The sequence below is a fragment of the Aedes albopictus genome, chromosome 1, assembly GCF_035046485.1.
Source record: "Aedes albopictus strain Foshan chromosome 1, AalbF5, whole genome shotgun sequence".
Taxonomy (NCBI): Eukaryota; Metazoa; Arthropoda; class Insecta; order Diptera; family Culicidae; genus Aedes; species Aedes albopictus.
Genome location: NC_085136.1, coordinates 67,125,736 through 67,145,028, shown reverse-complemented (window position 1 = coordinate 67,145,028; position 19,293 = coordinate 67,125,736). Strand labels below are relative to the sequence as shown.

The 19,293-nt window shown below is 40.8% G+C and overlaps 1 protein-coding gene across 2 annotated transcripts in view; it reads right to left on the bottom strand.

Moving 5' to 3' along the window:
* Nucleotides 1–19,293, bottom strand: part of LOC109401916 (uncharacterized) — a 74,702-nt gene that overhangs the window by 12,206 nt on the left and 43,203 nt on the right. For both annotated transcript variants that reach the window (XM_062844723.1, XM_062844724.1), the window contains one exon: nucleotides 6,046–6,155. In XM_062844723.1, the coding sequence (XP_062700707.1) occupies nucleotides 6,046–6,155 (110 nt within the window). The remainder of the gene's footprint in view (nucleotides 1–6,045; nucleotides 6,156–19,293) is intronic.

Here is a 19,293-nt window from a genome sequence, read left to right as displayed (position 1 = left end):
TCTGGACCGTACACTCCGAGGAACTCAGCTACCTCCGCTTCAAGAATCGTGGACGACGAGCCATCATCCAACAAGGCGAAAACATCTACGGCCTTTCCGTTTCCATACAGGGTGATTGGTATGTATCGCAATAGAGAATATGCCTTCACGAAATGATGATTCTGCTGAGCCACATTGATTGTCGAAACAGCTTGATTGTTAGACGGACTGGTGGAATGTAGGGGAACTGCGGCCATAACGCCCATAGGGGGCAAGTTGCGCCACCCTTGTTTTAGGCAAACCACGTTATTTTTGGCACTTTTTTCAACTGCAATCGTTAAAATAAGAATAAAAATGCTTCTTTACATTTGAGTTTACATATTTTTACTAAAAAAATTGTACAAAAACTTCAAAAAAAGATTTTGGTTACTTTTGATGTAATTTTTGCCTGTCAAATTGTTGCACTTTTTTACATAATTTAAAAGATTTTTTTTCTCGCTATCCCCATAAACTGTTTTGCACACTCCCATTGTCTGTGTACCAAGCGGAAAAAGTATCGAATTTGGCCCTTATAACTTTTTACAAGGGTCCAAACTTCTGAGGCATGTGTGGGGTAAAATGCCCACCCCTAGTTATTTACATTAAAATAGCCATTTAGATCCAAATTCTGGCATATATTAGGTAGAACACAAGTTGGTACCAAGCAACAGCACATTTTTACTATGAATAAGTTCACTAATCACACATCCAGGAGTCATTTTGTAGTAATTATTGATAAAACAGCACACTATGTCGTTTAAATGGAATTGACCCATAATTACAGGTGATCCATAATTATGCAATGACTGTATACCATTCACGAACAATACCAGTTGACAATAAACCAGGCGCGCAAGTATATGTACAAAATTTGGCATCCTGGCGTTAGCTGTGGCTAGTGGCGCGTTTTACCCCGCATTGAAACTAAAAATCTGAAAATCAAACTTTTTTTAAAATTTGAATTTTTCAGTAGTAAAACATAAAACTGGCTTATGGTTTCTTCTATTTGAAAGAAAACATATTGGTGCTTCATGTTAGTGCCAAAAAAGTGTGTATTATGAAGTGTTTCGTGGTTAAAATTGGACTCTTCCTTAACGTGGGCGTCTTACCCCCAGTTCCCCTAGTAGCGTATTGTGACGTAGTCGACAGTTTTCGTGTTCGCATTCCTTCTTAGATCGACATGGCCATGACTTGTGAGGCACAAGACAAATACGACAAAGACCCTTATCGCGCACGGTTTTCCAGCGACCGTCGATATCTAAACGCTTGAACGTATCACAGTCTGCAATCCGATGACCTGGATGTCCGCAACAAGTGCATGTTTTGATCGGTGTGTCCATTGTGGTAGTCTGACTCTTGTTGTCCTGGCTTTGCTTTGTATCTACCTGGTGCACAAACATCTTCTCCTTGTTGGATTTCTCATACTTGTTCCTTTTCTGCCTCGTATCCGTTTCACTAATTGGGTCGACATGCAATGTTACGTCACTAGCCATTGCCACTAAATCAGTCATGAACTCCGAAAATGTGGATAAGTTCACGTCCAACCTAGTGCGCTTATAGTTCGCCCACTCAAGTTTGAAATTTGACGGCAGCCTGTCGACCAACTCGTATAGCAACATGGGATTCGAAATGTGTTGCTGCTGATTAGCTACAATCATGTGTCCAACCAAATTTTGAACAGCCATGCCAAATCTGATTAGCGTTTTCAGATCATCGGCTCGGGGCGAAGGCACACTTCGCAACTGCTTGAGTAACGCATTAATAATGACTTCTGGTCGACCGTACATTCGCTCCAAGGTGGCCATTACGTACGGTACTGAGTCAGGTATCAGCAATTGGCTGCGGACAGCTTCAAGTGCATGTCCACGAAGACATCGCTGTAGGCGTGCTAAATTTTCTGCGTCACTGTAGCCACAGACATTAGACGAGTTCTGGAACGAGCTGTGAAAAAGCGGCCAGTCCTGAGGATTTCCGGAGAATACTGGTAGTTCTCGTGGGATAACCTGTCGAGCGGCGATTTGTGCTGCACTCGGTCCGGAGAAACAGTTGTGGTTGATTTGCCCCGACCCGTGTTGCGCTGGCCTCGAAGTTATCATAGATGGCGGAACTCGACCTTCGGGATCCATATGGGGTGCAGCCATGGTTACTGGCCACACATTCCTGGATGCCGCTTGATTGTACGGAACATCCACTCTTGGTGGGACCGCCACCGACGAAGCTATTGTGGGATATGAAGCTGACGAGATTGTGCATTGAACGTGCGACGCAGAGGGTACTGTCCTGAATGGCGACTGATTATTGCAAGCTGGGGCCATTCTCGCTTGTGGGCTCAACGAAATGCTGGTTGGCTGGATGGTATTCTGACCGAATGCACTGTTGCCAATTCCATATACTGACCACTCCGGTGGCCGAATTTGCGCTCCAAACTCTGGTTGCGTGTTTGCCAGCGTTGGATTTGCGGTGTCGATTGCAGTGAATGGCTTCCTTTGATGTAATATTGACAACGAGGAACCAGCTGTCATGGATTGTTGTAATTCGGCCGATGAGATGATGTTCCTTCTTTCCGAAATCAGCGCATTTGATCTATCGGGCTCCACTACTGATGCGCAGATATTGGAGCTAGCTTTCGGAAAAGCCCCCAAAGCTGACACACTCGTAGAGCACTTCGGGGTGTGCATCGAAACGGTTGCTGGAGTTTCTGTATTTGCTAATGAAACTGGCAGCTTGTTAGCATCCGAGAGGTTCGCCACGCACGTGGACAACATTGCAACAACCGGTCCACTCTCCGGAATGCTTGCCAAGGAAACATCAACCTGACATGATGAAGATTTGTTCGTCGTTTCTGTAGGTATTGTTCGCCTATCTTCGGGTATGATGGACTTCTCGATCATCGAAGATTGCCGTTGATTGTTGGCCGACGTGGTAGCATTACTGCATGCTCCTTCAGTCTGACCTATATTTGCCACCCACGACTCTGTGCTTCGTCGAACGTTGCGAGAGCTTACTCCGCTCTTCTCACTGACTTGGTCATCATCACTGCTAAAACCCGCCTGCAATAGCTCGAACTTCTTCTTCATCATTTCTTCTTCCGCATCCAACCTCATCTTTCGAAACCGTTCTTCTTCGTCGATTTTCTTCATCCGGAGCTTGTTTTCTTCCTCCAGCTTCTTCAGGCTGAGTTGCAGTTGTGCAGATCTTCTGCTACTACGCGAGGCCTTACTCGACCTCCTCGACACCAGCGAAACGATCTCATCACGCTCTGTGCATTTCTTGCATACGAAACTGCGATCCGGGTTAGATATCGAATCGTTCACCCCTGCACAACTGAAATGAACGTAACAATCACAGCGATCGCACTGCACTAAATTGTCCGCAGAATCTGGTCTCTCGCACAAGATACACTGGCCAGTGGGAGTCTTTTCCGCATTCTGGGACGAATCCTTATCTATATTCATCGTAATCCTTGTAGACGATGAAATCTTTGAAGAAAATGTTGCGATATCGCCAATAAAACTGAAATTTCGCTAGCTGCTACTGCACAGCTTCAAAGCTGCAATTATATTTACGTTAAATTCAGGGTCAGTTGTTTACATTTGAGGATACTTACATTTCAGTGTTGGTCCTAAACTCTATAGCAAAAAGAACAGTTTTAGGCTATCTATTAGCGGTTGCTATTGGCGATAACTGTAAATTTAGATTACAGATCAAATAAGAGATGGCACATTGCATGGATTAAATTCTTACTTACTTATTGTCATTATAATAGTGTACAAATTCAACTTATTAAGAAAACAACTTCAAATAATCTACAAAATCTTCAAATTATAGCGTTATCGAATTCACATACTTTTTTACTTTTCTCAAATCTGCTTATCATCATCGTTTGACGTATTTGCCTGACAATCTTGTCCAACAGAAATGAGGGAGTGCCCGGTCGCACTATTTATCATTGTCGACCCAGTGGTTCCCGCAACAACATCATTATTATCTATATATATAAAAATGAGTTTGACTTTCCTTTGAGGCAACAAAAGTCACGAACGGCTACACCGATCAGAATGAATCTTGCATGGTTAGATTCGTATTCATGGTGGCTGTGTTTATATGTAAAAAAAGTTACGAAAATTTACTAGAAAGTAAGAAAATTGATAAAAAACTGATTTTTCATGAGCTGGGAAGGAAACCAACACGATCGAAATGAAACCAATCTAGAGTGCGGTGATATTATAAACTCAACAGTTGTCAAACCACACCAGCTTGGCAAGACAAAGTTTGCCGGGACAGCTAGTGCTTTATAATTAACAGCCTGCAATTGCAAAAAAGGTCTTTAGTACGTCTATTATATTATTGCGTGGTATAGTGGTCGAAACAACCATTGATATGCTCTCAATGAAACAACATTTCGAAAAATAATTATTATGGATTCGGTTAGAAATCAAAAAACTTTCTATGAGAAAAATATTTTTGTCAATTTTGGTTTGTTTACAGCATAAATACATCGGAGGTAACGTATATGGTAGTGCATCATTGAACGCACACAGCGCACTACACCCGGTATTTAAAATTTATCACTTTTTGTGGGGTCGGTTTGTTCTGAGATGCCCTTCTCTTCTCTGTTCGAGCCCACACCATGAACACTCCCTTTTTCACAAATCCATCTCTCTTTCGGCTTAGGTGCCAATCCATAGCAAACTCGCGTTTGTCCCCCTTAACTACATTATATGAAGTCGAGACTTGCTCTAGTTAAAGCGCCGGTATAGCAAATACGAAGTCTTGGGTTCAAAACCCACCAGAACGCGTATTTTTCACAAAATCATCTCTCAATTTGTTAATTAGTATCATTCTGATATTTTTTTTTATTATTTACAAGTTTTTCCGTATGTTTCAGACATATCCAAAAATATGGTAAATGCCAGTCAAGGGCAATATATAACATTCTGATATTCAAATAGAATGCAATACTTTCGTTTAAAAATTGGCGAATTACTCTCTATGTGTAGCGTATTACGTATAGTATGTAAAGGCGAGGGCCCATATAGCCGAGGCGGTAAACGCACGGGTATTCAGCATGACCATGCTGAGGGTAACGGGTTCGATTCTCGGTCGGTCCAGGATCTTTTCGTAAAGGAAATTTCCTTGACTTCCTTGGGCATAGGGTATCTTCGTACCTGCCACACGATGTACGCATGCAAAATGGTCATTGGCAGAGGAAGCTCTCAGTTAATAACTGTGGAAGTGCTCATAGAACACTAAGCTGAGAAGCATGCTTTGTCCCAATGAGGACGTTACGCCAAGAAGAGAGAGAGAGAGTAAAGGCGAAGCACAAGGTTATCTAATGAATATAACGCAAATAAACACGTCGTCAGAACATAAGAATATTATTCTAACAATAACACTTCATTCCATACAATCCGTTGTATATTTATCTACCAGCATCATTCGCATTCAATCGAATCGTGAATCAAATCGACCGACAACATCAAAAATGCATTTCTAAGTGTTGACGGCAGCGCGGCAGCGGTGTCAACGCCTTCGTACCATTCTCCGTTCATAGTTAGGCCTAAAACCCACTGCGAGGTTTATTTTTAGGCGCTGCTTCAAGCCAAAAAGTCTTGCCCAATTTCGTGCGGAAAAACAAGCCGGAATAGAATCGCACAAAGCCAGCCAAACTTTTCCCGACGACGGTTCTCACCAATACAGCAGAGCAGCGCGAGCGAAAAGCCGCCTTCACAATGTATGACGGGACTCCTCCATTTTTCCTCGCTGCCTGTTGTAGTTAGCCGATGATGGTGGACTATTTTTATCAACCCGGCAAATTTTCACTTCAGACTCGTTGACTCTTCGAGAGCTAACAGGAGCCGAACAACCGAAAGTATTGGTGAGGTGGTAGTAGGTGGCAACCCAAATTAGGTTAAGTAGTCATCAATCAGTCGTCTTCGTCGTCGTCGTCGTCGTCGTCGGGTTCAACCAAAATAGGATGAAATTATTTGGGTCACTTCTTAAAGTACGTCGTCACTGGCAACTCACCTGAAGGTACTTTCCGCTAGGCCACGTACGTAATCCGAGAATACGGCCTGGGGGATGAACGTCTGACCGATCACCTCTTTTCGCAACGGTTGCCCGAGCACTGTAGCTCCCTGAAAATTTTGAAAAGAGGGCAATATTAGTGGAAAGTTATGATTATGTGAATTCTTCACTTTTTCGCACTCGCACTGCGAGAATGTCCACCCAGGTCTGCCTAACCCAGCAGGAGAAAACCGATCACTCACACTGAAAATCGCCGGTTATGCTCGGAGTCACGATCCCCAGCAGCAAGAAATGACCCGAACTGCAATAACTCACTCAATGCACGTTTTTTTTTCCGCAATTCCCTTATGCGGAGGAAAAACAACCGAAAAATGAATCGAGCAGAACTTCTGGCTATACTGCTACTACTGCGAGAGAATGCCGACCAACTGCGAAGAGGTGATCTTTTCCGCAGAAATAACCGATCTTCGCGCTTGCAGTTGCGTTCGTCATTCTCAGCAGATTTCCACACGCTCTCACGTATGATCATTTTCATTTTACGCTCTCGAGATTTTCCACCTTGTTTTTCTCCCATCTCTTCATTGGCTGACGTTCGCTGTGTCATGTGAAAAGTTGTTTTTCCTAACAGCAGACGTACCTACTGACCCAACGAGATTAGGAAAAAAACAACCCACGAATATGGGAAAAGTTGGCAAATGTTGGTGTTGGAATCATAAACGTACAGGGAGTAGTGGATGAATAGGTACAGCCACTAACAAACAAAAAGTAATTTTCAGTAACTTTACAGTCACAAAATACAAACATACTTCAGCAAAGGGACTGTCCATTATCTACGTGAGGATTTTGGTGGAGGGGGGTTATAAATATCACGCGCCATACAAAAATATTTGGGTTTTTATACAAAAAGTCTCGAAAAATCGTGAAATTTCCTTAGGGGCTGTCCATTACGTAAGAGTTTATAGGGGGAGGGGGGGTTTGAGAAATCTTACGCGTCATAGAAAAATATTTGGCTTTCCATACAAAAAATCTTACAAGGGGGGAGTGGGTGTCGAAAAATCGCAAAAATTTCCTTACATAAATAATGGACAGCCCCTTACGTAAAAATTGACAGCCCTTAAATTATTGAATTTATTTTTTTCAGTAATTGAGTATGAGAATGAGCATAGATGACCGTATAATTTGTAGTTGCTATTGCTTCTCCGTGATTAACCAGAACAATCGAACCGTCGTCAATTGTGGGGTGTGAACAATAATTAGTGGCATTCCCCTTCGGTGTCCTTCCCCTAGCAAGCGTCGGTGCCAGCAAGCATCATGGCGAGGTTGGCAGCGTGATGCTACCTCATTGAGAAGTGGAGCATTGGCAGAGCAAGTCGGCTGCATTGCGAGGTCCCGTATCTTGCCAAGTGGTTCTACCGTAGTTTGCTAAGATGGTTGGGAACGGATTGCTCCGGTGAGTTACATACGCAATATTCACATTAATGTTCACCCTTGAGAATTCCAAACTATCACAAGTCAATAACGGCGCCGGCCACATGCTTGAACCTTTCAATATTTGTTGGGTAAATACACGAAAATTATTGTTTTCTACTGTTAATTATTTAAAAAAAAATATGGAACGAGCTCACCGATAAATATCCATCCAAGTGCCCAGTGTTTACGTGCTCCTACTCAACGAGAACAAAAGCGTCATATTGCCACTGATTGGCATCGCCACAGCAAACTGAACTGCTTCGCCATCGCAAATCGCTCTGAGTTGCACTCTATTGATTGTAGTTTTCTGAAATTTATTCTAAACTAGCAGATTTACCCGGCTTTATGCGAGTCCAGTGAATCTTTAGGGGGAATTTAAAAGGAAATTAGTTGAATTCAAGAAGTTTTTTGTGTGCTTCATCCCTTGATAGAAACCCTCTCACACAATCTGAAACGGCATTGAGAATCCTGTAAACCGCAGGAAACTTCCTTGGCACCCTATGAGACCCCATGAAACGCCCCTGAGACCTCCTAAAACGCCCATTAGACCCAACTTGGTACCCCCTGAAGCCCTAAAGAATTCCGCAGCGCGTAGAATCCCTGTCAAATTCCCTGGGACCTCCTGAAGCCTCACGGATCCCCTGAAACGCCTCTGAGACTCTCTGAAATACTCCTGTGACCCCATGAAACCCCATGCTCCTGAGACTAATTAAACCGTTTTTGACATCCCCTGAAATGACTCCGAAACATCCTAAAAACTTCACAGAAGCCCCTTGAAACGCTTTCGATCTCTCTAGAACCCCCTATAATGACCCTGAGAATTCTTGGTACCCCCTGAAGCCCCCAAGATCCTCTAAACGCTCCTGAAGCCCCCTGGAATCTCCCTGAAACCCGCTAAGACCTGTGAAACCCCCCTGCATTCTCCTGAAACACCCCTGAAATCACATGAAACGTCCCTAAGACCCCCGGAAGTGTCCCTGACACCCATGGAACCTCCCTTGAACCATTTGAGACGTTTGAGACCCCCTAAAACTCTCATGATATCCGCCCGGCCGTAGAAAATCACTCGAACCACTCGGACCAACCAGATAAAAAAAAATCAAATGTCATTTGAGTTTCTTAAAAAACAAGTCTCAGTACCCGACTAGAAGATTCTAACAAAAATATAACAAAATTATAGCAAACCATGATATGTATAACTCATTGGGATATCATCATGTTTTACATCTTTGGCGTTAAAAAATATTATAACTGACTTGTATCATATTATGTGATAAATGTTGCTTAATAACTTATTGTGAAATAATTTAGTTTTGATTCTTTGACTTTCAGAACATCATTTTACACAATTGTATTAAAATATGATAGAAACTAGTTTTCTTGAAGTCAAGGATGGGAACACTCACTTTCAAATAGTTACACTCACTTGCTATTTTCTCAGCTCAGAAGCGTGCAATCAAGAAACGATGTATGGACGACTTTTGCATTGTGGTTTTGTCTAAATCTTTGCCGAACAGAGTAGGGCTCGCACACGCATACCAAAGTCATGCCAGAGTTGTAAAAGGGACTCTCCACGAGGTGAATGTAATTTACAAGGGAACAAAGGATGGGTTATGGGGAGCAGAGTGCATACTGTTTCAAAGGAAGATCGCAAAGGATATTTTGGGGTGTTAAGAACTGTCTAGACGGACGAAATGAAAAATCAAGGAGACTGTCATCACCCTACAGGTCCACGAAGCATGGTGATGTAGAGAAAGATGTCCCAGGACACCCAGGAACTTTCGCGAGTAAAGGCTTTAATATCTACGAGCGTAATCGATTGATTGTTGTTACATCACTGATACTGTTCAACATCCTACAGGTCTACGGAGTATTGTTCTGTAAATAAATAATTTTCAAACTTGACCTCCAATTTTGATCTCCAAGAACTTTCGCGAGTAAAGGCCACAAGAACTACAAACATAGCCAACGGTTTCTTGCTACATTACCGATACGTTGTAACATCACAGAGATCCATCGAGCATTTAACTGAAGAGTATTCATTTCTTAAGATATGCTAGGTCTTCCATGAACTTCCGCGAGTTAAGGCCTTAAGATCTACAAGCGTAATCAATGGATTGTTGTTACATTTCTAATATGTTGTAACATGCTACAGGTTCATGAACAATTTTTCTGTAAGAAACTAATTTCCACAGATGTTCTAGGTCCTCCAAGAACTTCCATTAGTAAAGACCTGTATTAGTAAAGTAAAGGCTTTAAGATCTACAAACGTTATCAATGGAGTGTTGCCACATTACTGATATAGTGTAGCGTCCTACAGGTCCAGGGAGCATAGTCCTGTAGAAAAATAATTTCCAAAGATGATCTAGTACCTCCAATAACTTCCATGAGTAAAAACCTGAACATCTACCAGCGTTATCAATGGTTTGTTGTCACATTACTAATACAGTGTAGCGTCATACAGGTCCAGGAAGCATAGTTCTGTAGAGAAATAATTTCCGAAGATGATCTAGGACCTCCAAGAACTTCCGCGAGTAAAGGCCTTAAGATCTACAAGCGTAATCAATGGATTATTGTTACATTTCTAATACGTTGTAACATGCTACAGGTCCATGAACATTTTTTCTGTAAGGATCTAATTTCCATAGATGTTGTAGGTCCTCTAAGAACTTCCACGAGTAAAGACCTGAAGATGGTTGTTGCAATGGTTTGAATGGTTTGTTGCAACACTACTGATACAGTGTACAGTCCTACAGGTCGAAAGAGCATATTCTGTAGAGAAATAATTTTCAAAGATGATCTAGGACCTCCAAGAAATTCCACAAGTGAAGGCCTTAAAATTTATAAGCGCAATCAATTGAAGTTCCCAAGAACTTCCGTGAGTATAGATCTGAAAATCTACAAGCGTTATCAATGGTTTGTTGTCACATTACTGATACAGTATAGCGTCCTAAAGGTCCAGGGAACATAGTTCTGCTGAGAAATAATTGCCGAACATCTTCTAGGTACTCCAAGAACTTCCATGGGTAAAAGCCTGAAGATCTACAAGCATAATAAATGGATTGTTGTTACACTACTTTTTTATCTAGTTCATTTATTTGGGGCTCAATCGCGTATAACGCTTTACGGAGCCGAGGATCTTTCTTTGTTCTTAATAGTATACACTACACAGAGTAATAACTTTTTAATGATATCAGTTAGTGATGGGTGGAAGCTAGGGTACTCGTGGCAGCTCCAGGTTAGAAGGTCACATTTTGAGGGATGGACAGGGTAAGGATTGGGCCAAAGGCTTCACTGCAGCTCATCCGGGGGTGAATCGCATCTTGCTAGCGTATTCGGTACCTTGTTGTTACACTACTTTTACCATGCAAGATCATAAAAGAGCTGAAGAGAACAAATCTCCAAAGATATTCCAAGTCCTCCAAGAGCTTCCGCGAGTAGAGGCCTTAAGATCTACAAGGGTAATATGTGGATTTTTATTATATTATTGATGCTGTGCAAGATCCTACAGGTCCATGGAGAATTGTTGTGTAATGAACTAATTTCCAAAGATATTCTATGTTTCCCAAGAACTTCCGTGAAAAAAACTCTTAGGATCTCTAAGCGTAATCAATGAATTGTTGTTTCATTACTGATGCGATGCAAAATCCTTGAGGTTTACCGGTTGTCAACTGCGACTGCGATAGTTATGAACTTATTTTTGCGCATTACTAAAGAATTCAAAAGAGAGATGATTGGGTAATTTATGTTTGGGGTTGATCGCTACGAAACATTAATGTTGCTGACTGATAAGTTAGTTTTATCGATTATACATACTCAATAAGTACCCCATTATACTCCAAAAGTGAGATGCTTTGGAAACAAAACTCGAATGTCATTCGTCCGAATTCCAAATACCTGAATAATAAACGCTCGAATTTCTCTCGGCCAATAAATCACTCGCCCGAAAATAACGTTTCCCGCATAATAAATCTCCAAATGCATTGTTGCAATACTACATCTGGAATTGCGGTCCAATTGTTTACCATAATGCAAATGTTTGAAATTTTAATCCCAATGCCTGCATATCGTGCAGTGATAATCCGTGATTGAAAAATAACGTTTATTACATACATCACAAGCGTGATGTTACTGTCGATAGTTGTTTGTAAAGGTCTATATACGCAAGAGTACTTGGAAGACCTAAAGCATTCTTGGAAATCAAGACTCTATAGAACTGTCTTCCATGGACCTGTAGGACGTTACACAAGATCAGTAATGCAACAAAACTCCATTGATTATGCTTATTGATCTTAAGGCCTTTATTTGCGAAAGATATTGGATTACCTAGAAAATATTTGAAAATAACTTCTCTATAGAACCGTGCTCAATAAATCTGTATGATGTTACAACACCGTATAAGTAATGTAAAAGCAATTGATTAATTACGCTAGTAGATTCTGGCCTTTACTTGTGGAAGTTCTGGATGACTTAGAACAGGGGTTCTCAAACTTTCTCAGCTTGCGACCCACTTTTGATTGTTATTGAATTCGGCGACCCACCAGCACATATTTTCAAAATATACGTCATTTTAGAAAATTTGGGTTGACTTTTTTGATAAACCTACGTTACATAGCCTTAAATCTTTAAAATTTTAAGTTTTTTTTAAATCTACTGTGTCCTTTTTTTGGAAACGTCAAAATAAAGTAAACGTGATCAGTTTCAGTATGTTCCTTGTTTTAAGAATTTAAAATGTTTGCAAGTTTATGTTACAAACTCAACTAGTCTGGTTCATTTTAACATAAACATCACTTTTTTTGGAATTTCAATAAAAAACACATAAAAATTACACAGAGTCGTTGAAAATATAATGCCAGTGAAACGCATTGGGGAACTTTAAATGTGGCCTTCAAATGAAAAGCATTTTGTATCGTGATTAATAGGGCAAAAAAATAAATCCTTCAAACAGATCGAGTTGAAAGTTCTTTTCTATACATACGGTGTTTATTTAAACCACTTTTTTCAAACCTGTTCAGCTGTTTTGATTTCTGTAAAAAATCAGATTATCAAAATTCATCCAATCAGAATTTTACAGAAGTTAAGTTTATCGAAAAAAAAAACAAAAAAAAAACCCAGATTAATCCACCTAGTGGTGATAGTGCCTTTCTCGTCGAATATGTACTCATGATCTTTACGTCGACATAAACCGATCCTGAGAACACTTATACGCTTAATACGATTCTTGTAAAATTTGACCTCCTTATGAACCAAATTGTGCACAGTAATTTTAGACGCAAAAGAAGATTGGAAAAACTTTATTCAGTGGTGTTGCGATCTAATTATAATTTCCCCATCCTGCTTTATATTAACACCACAGGAATTTGAAATGGTGTGGTTTGATAAGATTACTTTGGTTACGATTTTATTCTCTTGTTACATATATGAAGACTTTGACTATTTCTTCACTTTTAATCTTCCACAACGTTTACCAGGCTATCAAAACAGCCTTCTTCTTCTTCTTTATGGCTCTATGACCCCACTGGGCCTTGGCCTGCCTCACTCCAACTTAGTGTTCTTTGAGCACTTCCACAGTTATTAATTGAAGGGCTTTCTTTGCCTGCCATTGCATGAATTTGTATATTGTGAAGCAAGTACAGTGATATGCCACAAAAGTTCAGCCTATTGGACGCAGTGGCTTAATTTCCCCAACAGGGGAGGAAAAAAAAAGTACAGTGATACACTATGCCCAGGGAGTCGAGAAAATTTTCCCGACCGGATCGAGAATCAAACCCGCCGTCTCCGGATTGGCGTTCCATAGCCTTAACCACTAGGCTAACTGGAGACCCAAAAAAGCCACGATTTGATTTATTGCTAACTTTGGTTTTGTTCACTTTCATAATTCAACTATTAGAAGTGCCGCATGCTTAGGTTTGGTTCAATTATACGTTTGACCATTTCCGGCGGACACCTGGAACCGATTCCATGGCACTACTGGTTGTCCCAAATATTGTATATGGCTATTTTCTTGTCAACTGGTTATCAGGCTGCCTGAAAAGCCGCGAATTGATGTGTTACATAGGGAGCATCCATTAAGAACGTCACGCTGAGAGTGGGAATTTTCGAAGCTCGCCCTTCCCTCTTCGTACGGGTTTTTTCTATACCTAACCCGGGAGCGGTCGCGTCGTGTACTGAGTACACGCACCATGAAAAAAGCTCACTTGTAGTACAAAGCGTGTGTGTAGTGTCGCTGAGGGTGGCTGAAGACGCTACTGCTCGAGGGTTAAAAAAGCTTGTCACACTTTAACAACCCCCCCTCCCCTTAGGATCGTGACGTACTTAATGGATGGCCTCATGCATGATTTTGGTTTACTTCTATATTTTACCATTTCCGGCGAGGCACTCGTTACCTGTTCTTCAACACTACCGGTTCTCCCAAATGTGCGTCTGAGACTTTCTGCTGATTTAGGTTATTGAAAAAGCCGCGATTTGGTGTGTCACATGCATAGATTCGGTTCACTTTTATATTTTACCACTTATGACGAGACACCCAAAATTGGCTCCCGGACAGGACCTGTTTTTCCCAAATTTGGTCTGCGACTATTTTTTGGTATCCGTTCATCAGGTTATCGAAAAAGCCGCTGTTTGATGTGTCGCATGCATGGGTTTGGTTCACTATTATATTTGGCCTCTTCCAATGGGACATCCGGAACCGGTTCCGGAATACTACCGGTTCAAATATGGTCGGAGACTAGTTTCTTGCTAACCTTTCATTAAGTTATCAAAAAATCCAAGTTATCCAATGTGGTCTGAGCCTACTTCCTTAATAACCGGCCATCAGGGTACATAAGTGACCCGATTTTGTCAGCCCCTTTTCGGAACACATTTTTTGCTCTCTTCAAAAACTTATACAGTTTTTCAAACTTTTTATCCCTCTATGTTCAGCATCTCAGCTGTAGTTTGGTGATAAATATTAATAAATTTCTTAAAATGTAACCGTAAGATAATGAGAGCAAAATGTTTGTCGCAAAAAGGGGCTGACAAAATCGGGTCCTTACGTGTTGGAAAAGCCGTGATTTGATGTGTCGCATGCATGAGTTTGTTTCATTTTTATATCTGGCCACTTCCGGCGGGACCCCCGGAACAGGTTCCAGAACACTACCGGTTCATACATGGTCTAATACTGTTTGTTTGTTTGTTAATGTATTTACGACACTTTACACCTGAAGGGTGCATTCGTGTCGGATGGTCTGATACTGTTTTCCTGTTAACCGTTCATCAGGTTATTGCAAATGCCGCTGTTTGATGTGGCGCATGCATGGGTTTGGTTCTCTTTTATATTTGGCCACCTCCATCGGGACCCCCGGAACCGGTTCTGGAACACTTCCGGTTCAGATATGGTCTTATACTGTTTTCCTGCTAACCTTTCATTAGGTTATCGGAAATGCCACTTTTTGATGTGTCGCATGCATGGGTTTGGTTCTCTTTTATATTTGGCCACTTCCGTCGGGACCCCCAGAACCGGTTCCGGAACACTACCGCTTCAGATATGGTCTGATTCTGTTTTCTTGCTAACCTTTCATTAGGTTATCGGAAATGCTGCTGTTTGATGTGTCGCATGCATGGGTTTGGTTCTCTTCTATATTTGGCCACTTCCGCCGGGACCCCCCCGGATCCGGTTCCGGAACACTACTGGTTCAGATATGGTCTAATACGGTTTTCCTGCTAACCTTTCATTCGGTTATCGGAAATGCCGCTGTTTGATGTGTCGCATGCATGGGTTTGGTTCTCTTTTATATTTGGCCACTTCCGTCGGGACCCCCGGAACCGGTTCCGGAACACTACCGGTTCAGATATGGTCTGATTCTGTTTTCCTGCTAACCTTTCATTAGGTTATCGGAAATGCCGCTGTTTGATGTGTCGCATGCATGGGTTTGTTGTATTTTCATGTCTGGTCCCTCCCAAGGGTACCGGTCCGGAACACCTAAATGGCCATAACTCCGGAACGGCTGGACCGATCCGAACCATTTTCAATAGGAAACAATGGGACTATATGCCGCGTCGAATGAACCATCGGTCATTAAAATCGGTTGAGGTTTACTACCAAAAAGTGATGTGAGTTTCTTGTACACACACATACACACATACACACACGCACACACACACACACACACATACACACATACACACATACACACACACAGACATCACCTCAATTCGTCGAGCTGAGTTGATTGGTATATGTGACTCGACCCTCCGGGCCTTCTATCAAAAAGTCATTTTTGGAGCGAACATATAGCCTTTCCAGTACACTTAGTGTACGAGAAAGGCAAAAACAGTGAAGATTAACAAACGTTCGTTGGTTTCTTGTCAAAATTTGTTGAACTTTTGGTATTTCAAAAATTTTCTGGAATTTTTACTGCTGAACTCGACGTGTAAATTTAACGGAAAATGCTAACTGTAAACAACATCTTTAACCCATTTTTAGAGAACGCATAAAATTTTGAATATTATTAGGGAAACCTTATTTCTAGAAATAACTCAGGCGATTCTACAAGAGAGTATATGCAAATTTGAAAATGGTCAAAAATCGACTATTTAACTATTCGTCCAGCATTCAAGAAGAGCTGTACAAAATTTCATTGCAAAAGGATGAATTTTAAATTATTGCCAAATTTCTGAAATTTCGTTTCGTCTCCATGCTAGCGCATGTTGCAAACTTTAAACTCAATTTTCTCCAATGCCTACTTTTGTCGAATGTGACTGTTATGCAGTTATGGGCAGTTATGTAACAACATTTCATTTTAATACTTGTAGACCTTAAGGCTTTTACTTGCAGAAGTTCTAGGATGATCTAGATTGTTTTTGGATAGTGGATCTCTACAGAACCATGCTTCATAGACCTATAGGACGCTTGTAGATCTTGAATTCTTCATTCGCGGAAATTCTTCGATAAGTTATATATTCCATGCCAATACAGTAGACGTTCGATAAATGCTACATGTTTACGTTTCAGTTACCGAATGTAATTCGCTAACTGCAACAACTGACCGCCGTCAAACACTTGTCAACTGCTGTTGGACGCAGTCAGAATGCACTCAAAAACATCGCAATGCAGCTATGGTCCACTGCACGAATTTATTCTGGCCTGCTTACTCTCACAGAAAATTTGACGTTTGAGAGGTGTCGACACCACTCAAACGTCAAATTTCGTGTGAGAGTAAGCAGGCCAGAATAAATTCGTGCTGTGATCCATAGTTCATCCGAAAAACATCGCAACTCTGTTGGCATTTTGTTTTTGACAGATAGCGGTGCGATAACTGCAAAATTGTTGCACTTAGCGGACTTGCAGTTAAAAAGCATTGCAGGTAAACCGTTTGCACCGAGCGAACATTCACGAAGCCCAACTGTCCAACTACCCGGCCAAGAATTATTCAAACAACAAGACTCTTCAGATGTATTGGGAGAAAAAATGATGATTCGACTGTTTTGGAATTATAACGCCAACAAAAAACTAAACAAAAACTAAAATTTTATTTGTTGAAATGCTTTTATTGCTTTTTGATTACTTAAAAAACTGTTCCCGTGTCTCTGTTAACTTAGTTTTATCAATAGAATGAGAAGCATTGGAAATTGCTGCTTTTAGCTTGTCAACAGGCTTCACATGCCGGGTATATTTATAAACGCCGTAAACCATAATCCTCCAAAGATTTCTAGCAGAGTTTAGATCAGGTGAGCATGCTGGTGAGTTCATGACATTGCACAGTAGTCCACGAACCAGATTTACGAGGAAAGATGCATTCAACGCCTTTAGGCAAATATGGTCTTCTACAAAGTTGTCCCTAATAATAAGGCCCTCTTTAAAATGTGCGTGAAAATTAGGGTGGTCCATATTTTCCAAGAAATTAGTAATCAAACTTTAACGTTATTATTTGCAAGAATAACTATATACATTCTTCGAGAAAGTTGTAGATCTATCAATTTTGAGCAAGTTTGCTGAAGACACTTTTTATGTTGCTTTGAAATTGACCGATCTAGAGGAATTTTTCTGAATAAGCTTAGGGTGGTTCAAGAAAAACCGGTTTTCTGGCGTTAACTTTTTCAGTTTCGATTTTTCATCAATGTCGCCCAAGAAACACTTGTAGAGCATTTGAAGACGCGTCGTTTCGTGCGCTGAGATGGTCGTTACCTCTTTTGGTTCGAAAGTTACAGGCGTTATTCCTAAAAAAACGTATTTTTTCAAAAAGGGTTTATGATGGGTTGGGGCAAACATAAAAAAATATCTTTTGCCCGCATTCAAAAGAAGAAATGTTGTTGTAACACATATAAAAAAATTAGAGGGGTGTTTTTTTTTTGTAACTCAAGTGAAAATACTTGAAAAGAGCCTATTTTTTATAGAAAATCATCAATATCTTTTGAATGGAATGACGTAGCAACATTCTCAGCGCACGAAAGTGCGTGTTTTTGGACTCTAAAAGTGGTTCTTAGGCGACTTTTTTAAACAAAAACCCAAATTAATCCACCTAGTGGTGATAGTGCCTTTCTCGTCGAATATGTTCTCACAATCTTTCCGTCGACGTAAGTGAAAGTGTTCCTAATTCCTGATATTTTTTTTTTAAAGAAAAGCAAGTATTTTATCAAAGTCATCATAGAATTGACTTAAAACTTATTAATGGCTCATGATCCGACGTTATGTTCAACGTATATGCAGAGCTGAATAATATCAGACTTCTCAGTTGACTGCTTGAGCACCTTCACCAACACTGGAGGTTGATCAATATCAAGACGATACTAACAAGCTAAGATATTAGTTTTTACACAATTACAGATCACTTTGCGGTCTTCGACAATGTTTTTTCTGCATATTTTAGGCTATATTTTATTGACCGTTGAAAACAAGAACGATAGGTAGTAATTATAGTGAGACGTCTGTTTGTATGTGGGTTTAGTTTGTTAAGAATTTGTTCTCTTACACATATTTATCGCTTGCATGGAATTTATTTACTTTCGTAGTTCCGGCGAAGTACCAAACGCTGGTTGTGCAACTCTACTGGCAGTCTCTAATGTGATATGAGCCTATTTTCTAGTTAACCGTTCCTCAGGTTATTAAAAAAGCCGTGATGTAATGTATCGCATGGTCCATTTGATTACTTCAGATGCGGTACCGGAACGAGTTCCCGCAATGCCGGGTCTCCCAAATATAGTCTGAGACTATTTCATTGCTTACGAGCATTAGGTTACCTAAAAACACAATTAGCTTTATCTGATACATTTGACCACTTCCAGTGGGGCACCCAGAACTGGTTTCGGGACACTACCGGTTGTCTAAAATATGATCTGAGGCTAAGTTCTTACAAATCGATCATTGTGTTACAGTAGACGTTCGATAAGTGCAACATGTTTACGTTTCAGTTACCGAATGAAATTCGCTAACTGCAATGACTGACAGCCGTCAAACAGTTGTCAATTGCTGTTGGACGCAACCAGAATGCACTCAAAAACATCGCAATGTAGCTGTAGTGCATCCGAAAAACATCGCAACTCTGTTGACGTTTCGTTTTTGACAGATAGCGGTGCGATAACTGCAAAATTGTTGCACTTAGCGGACTTGCAGTTAAAAAGCATTGCAGTTAAACCGTTTGCACCGAGCGAACGTCTACTGTATCAAAAAAAGCTGTTATTTCATGTACTGTCAAACCCTGCGCATTCATCACTCTTTGATACATTTTTTTTATTCGACAATGTCACAATGTAATACACTGTAAATACGAATGATTCGATATTGTGTTGTTACTCAACTTG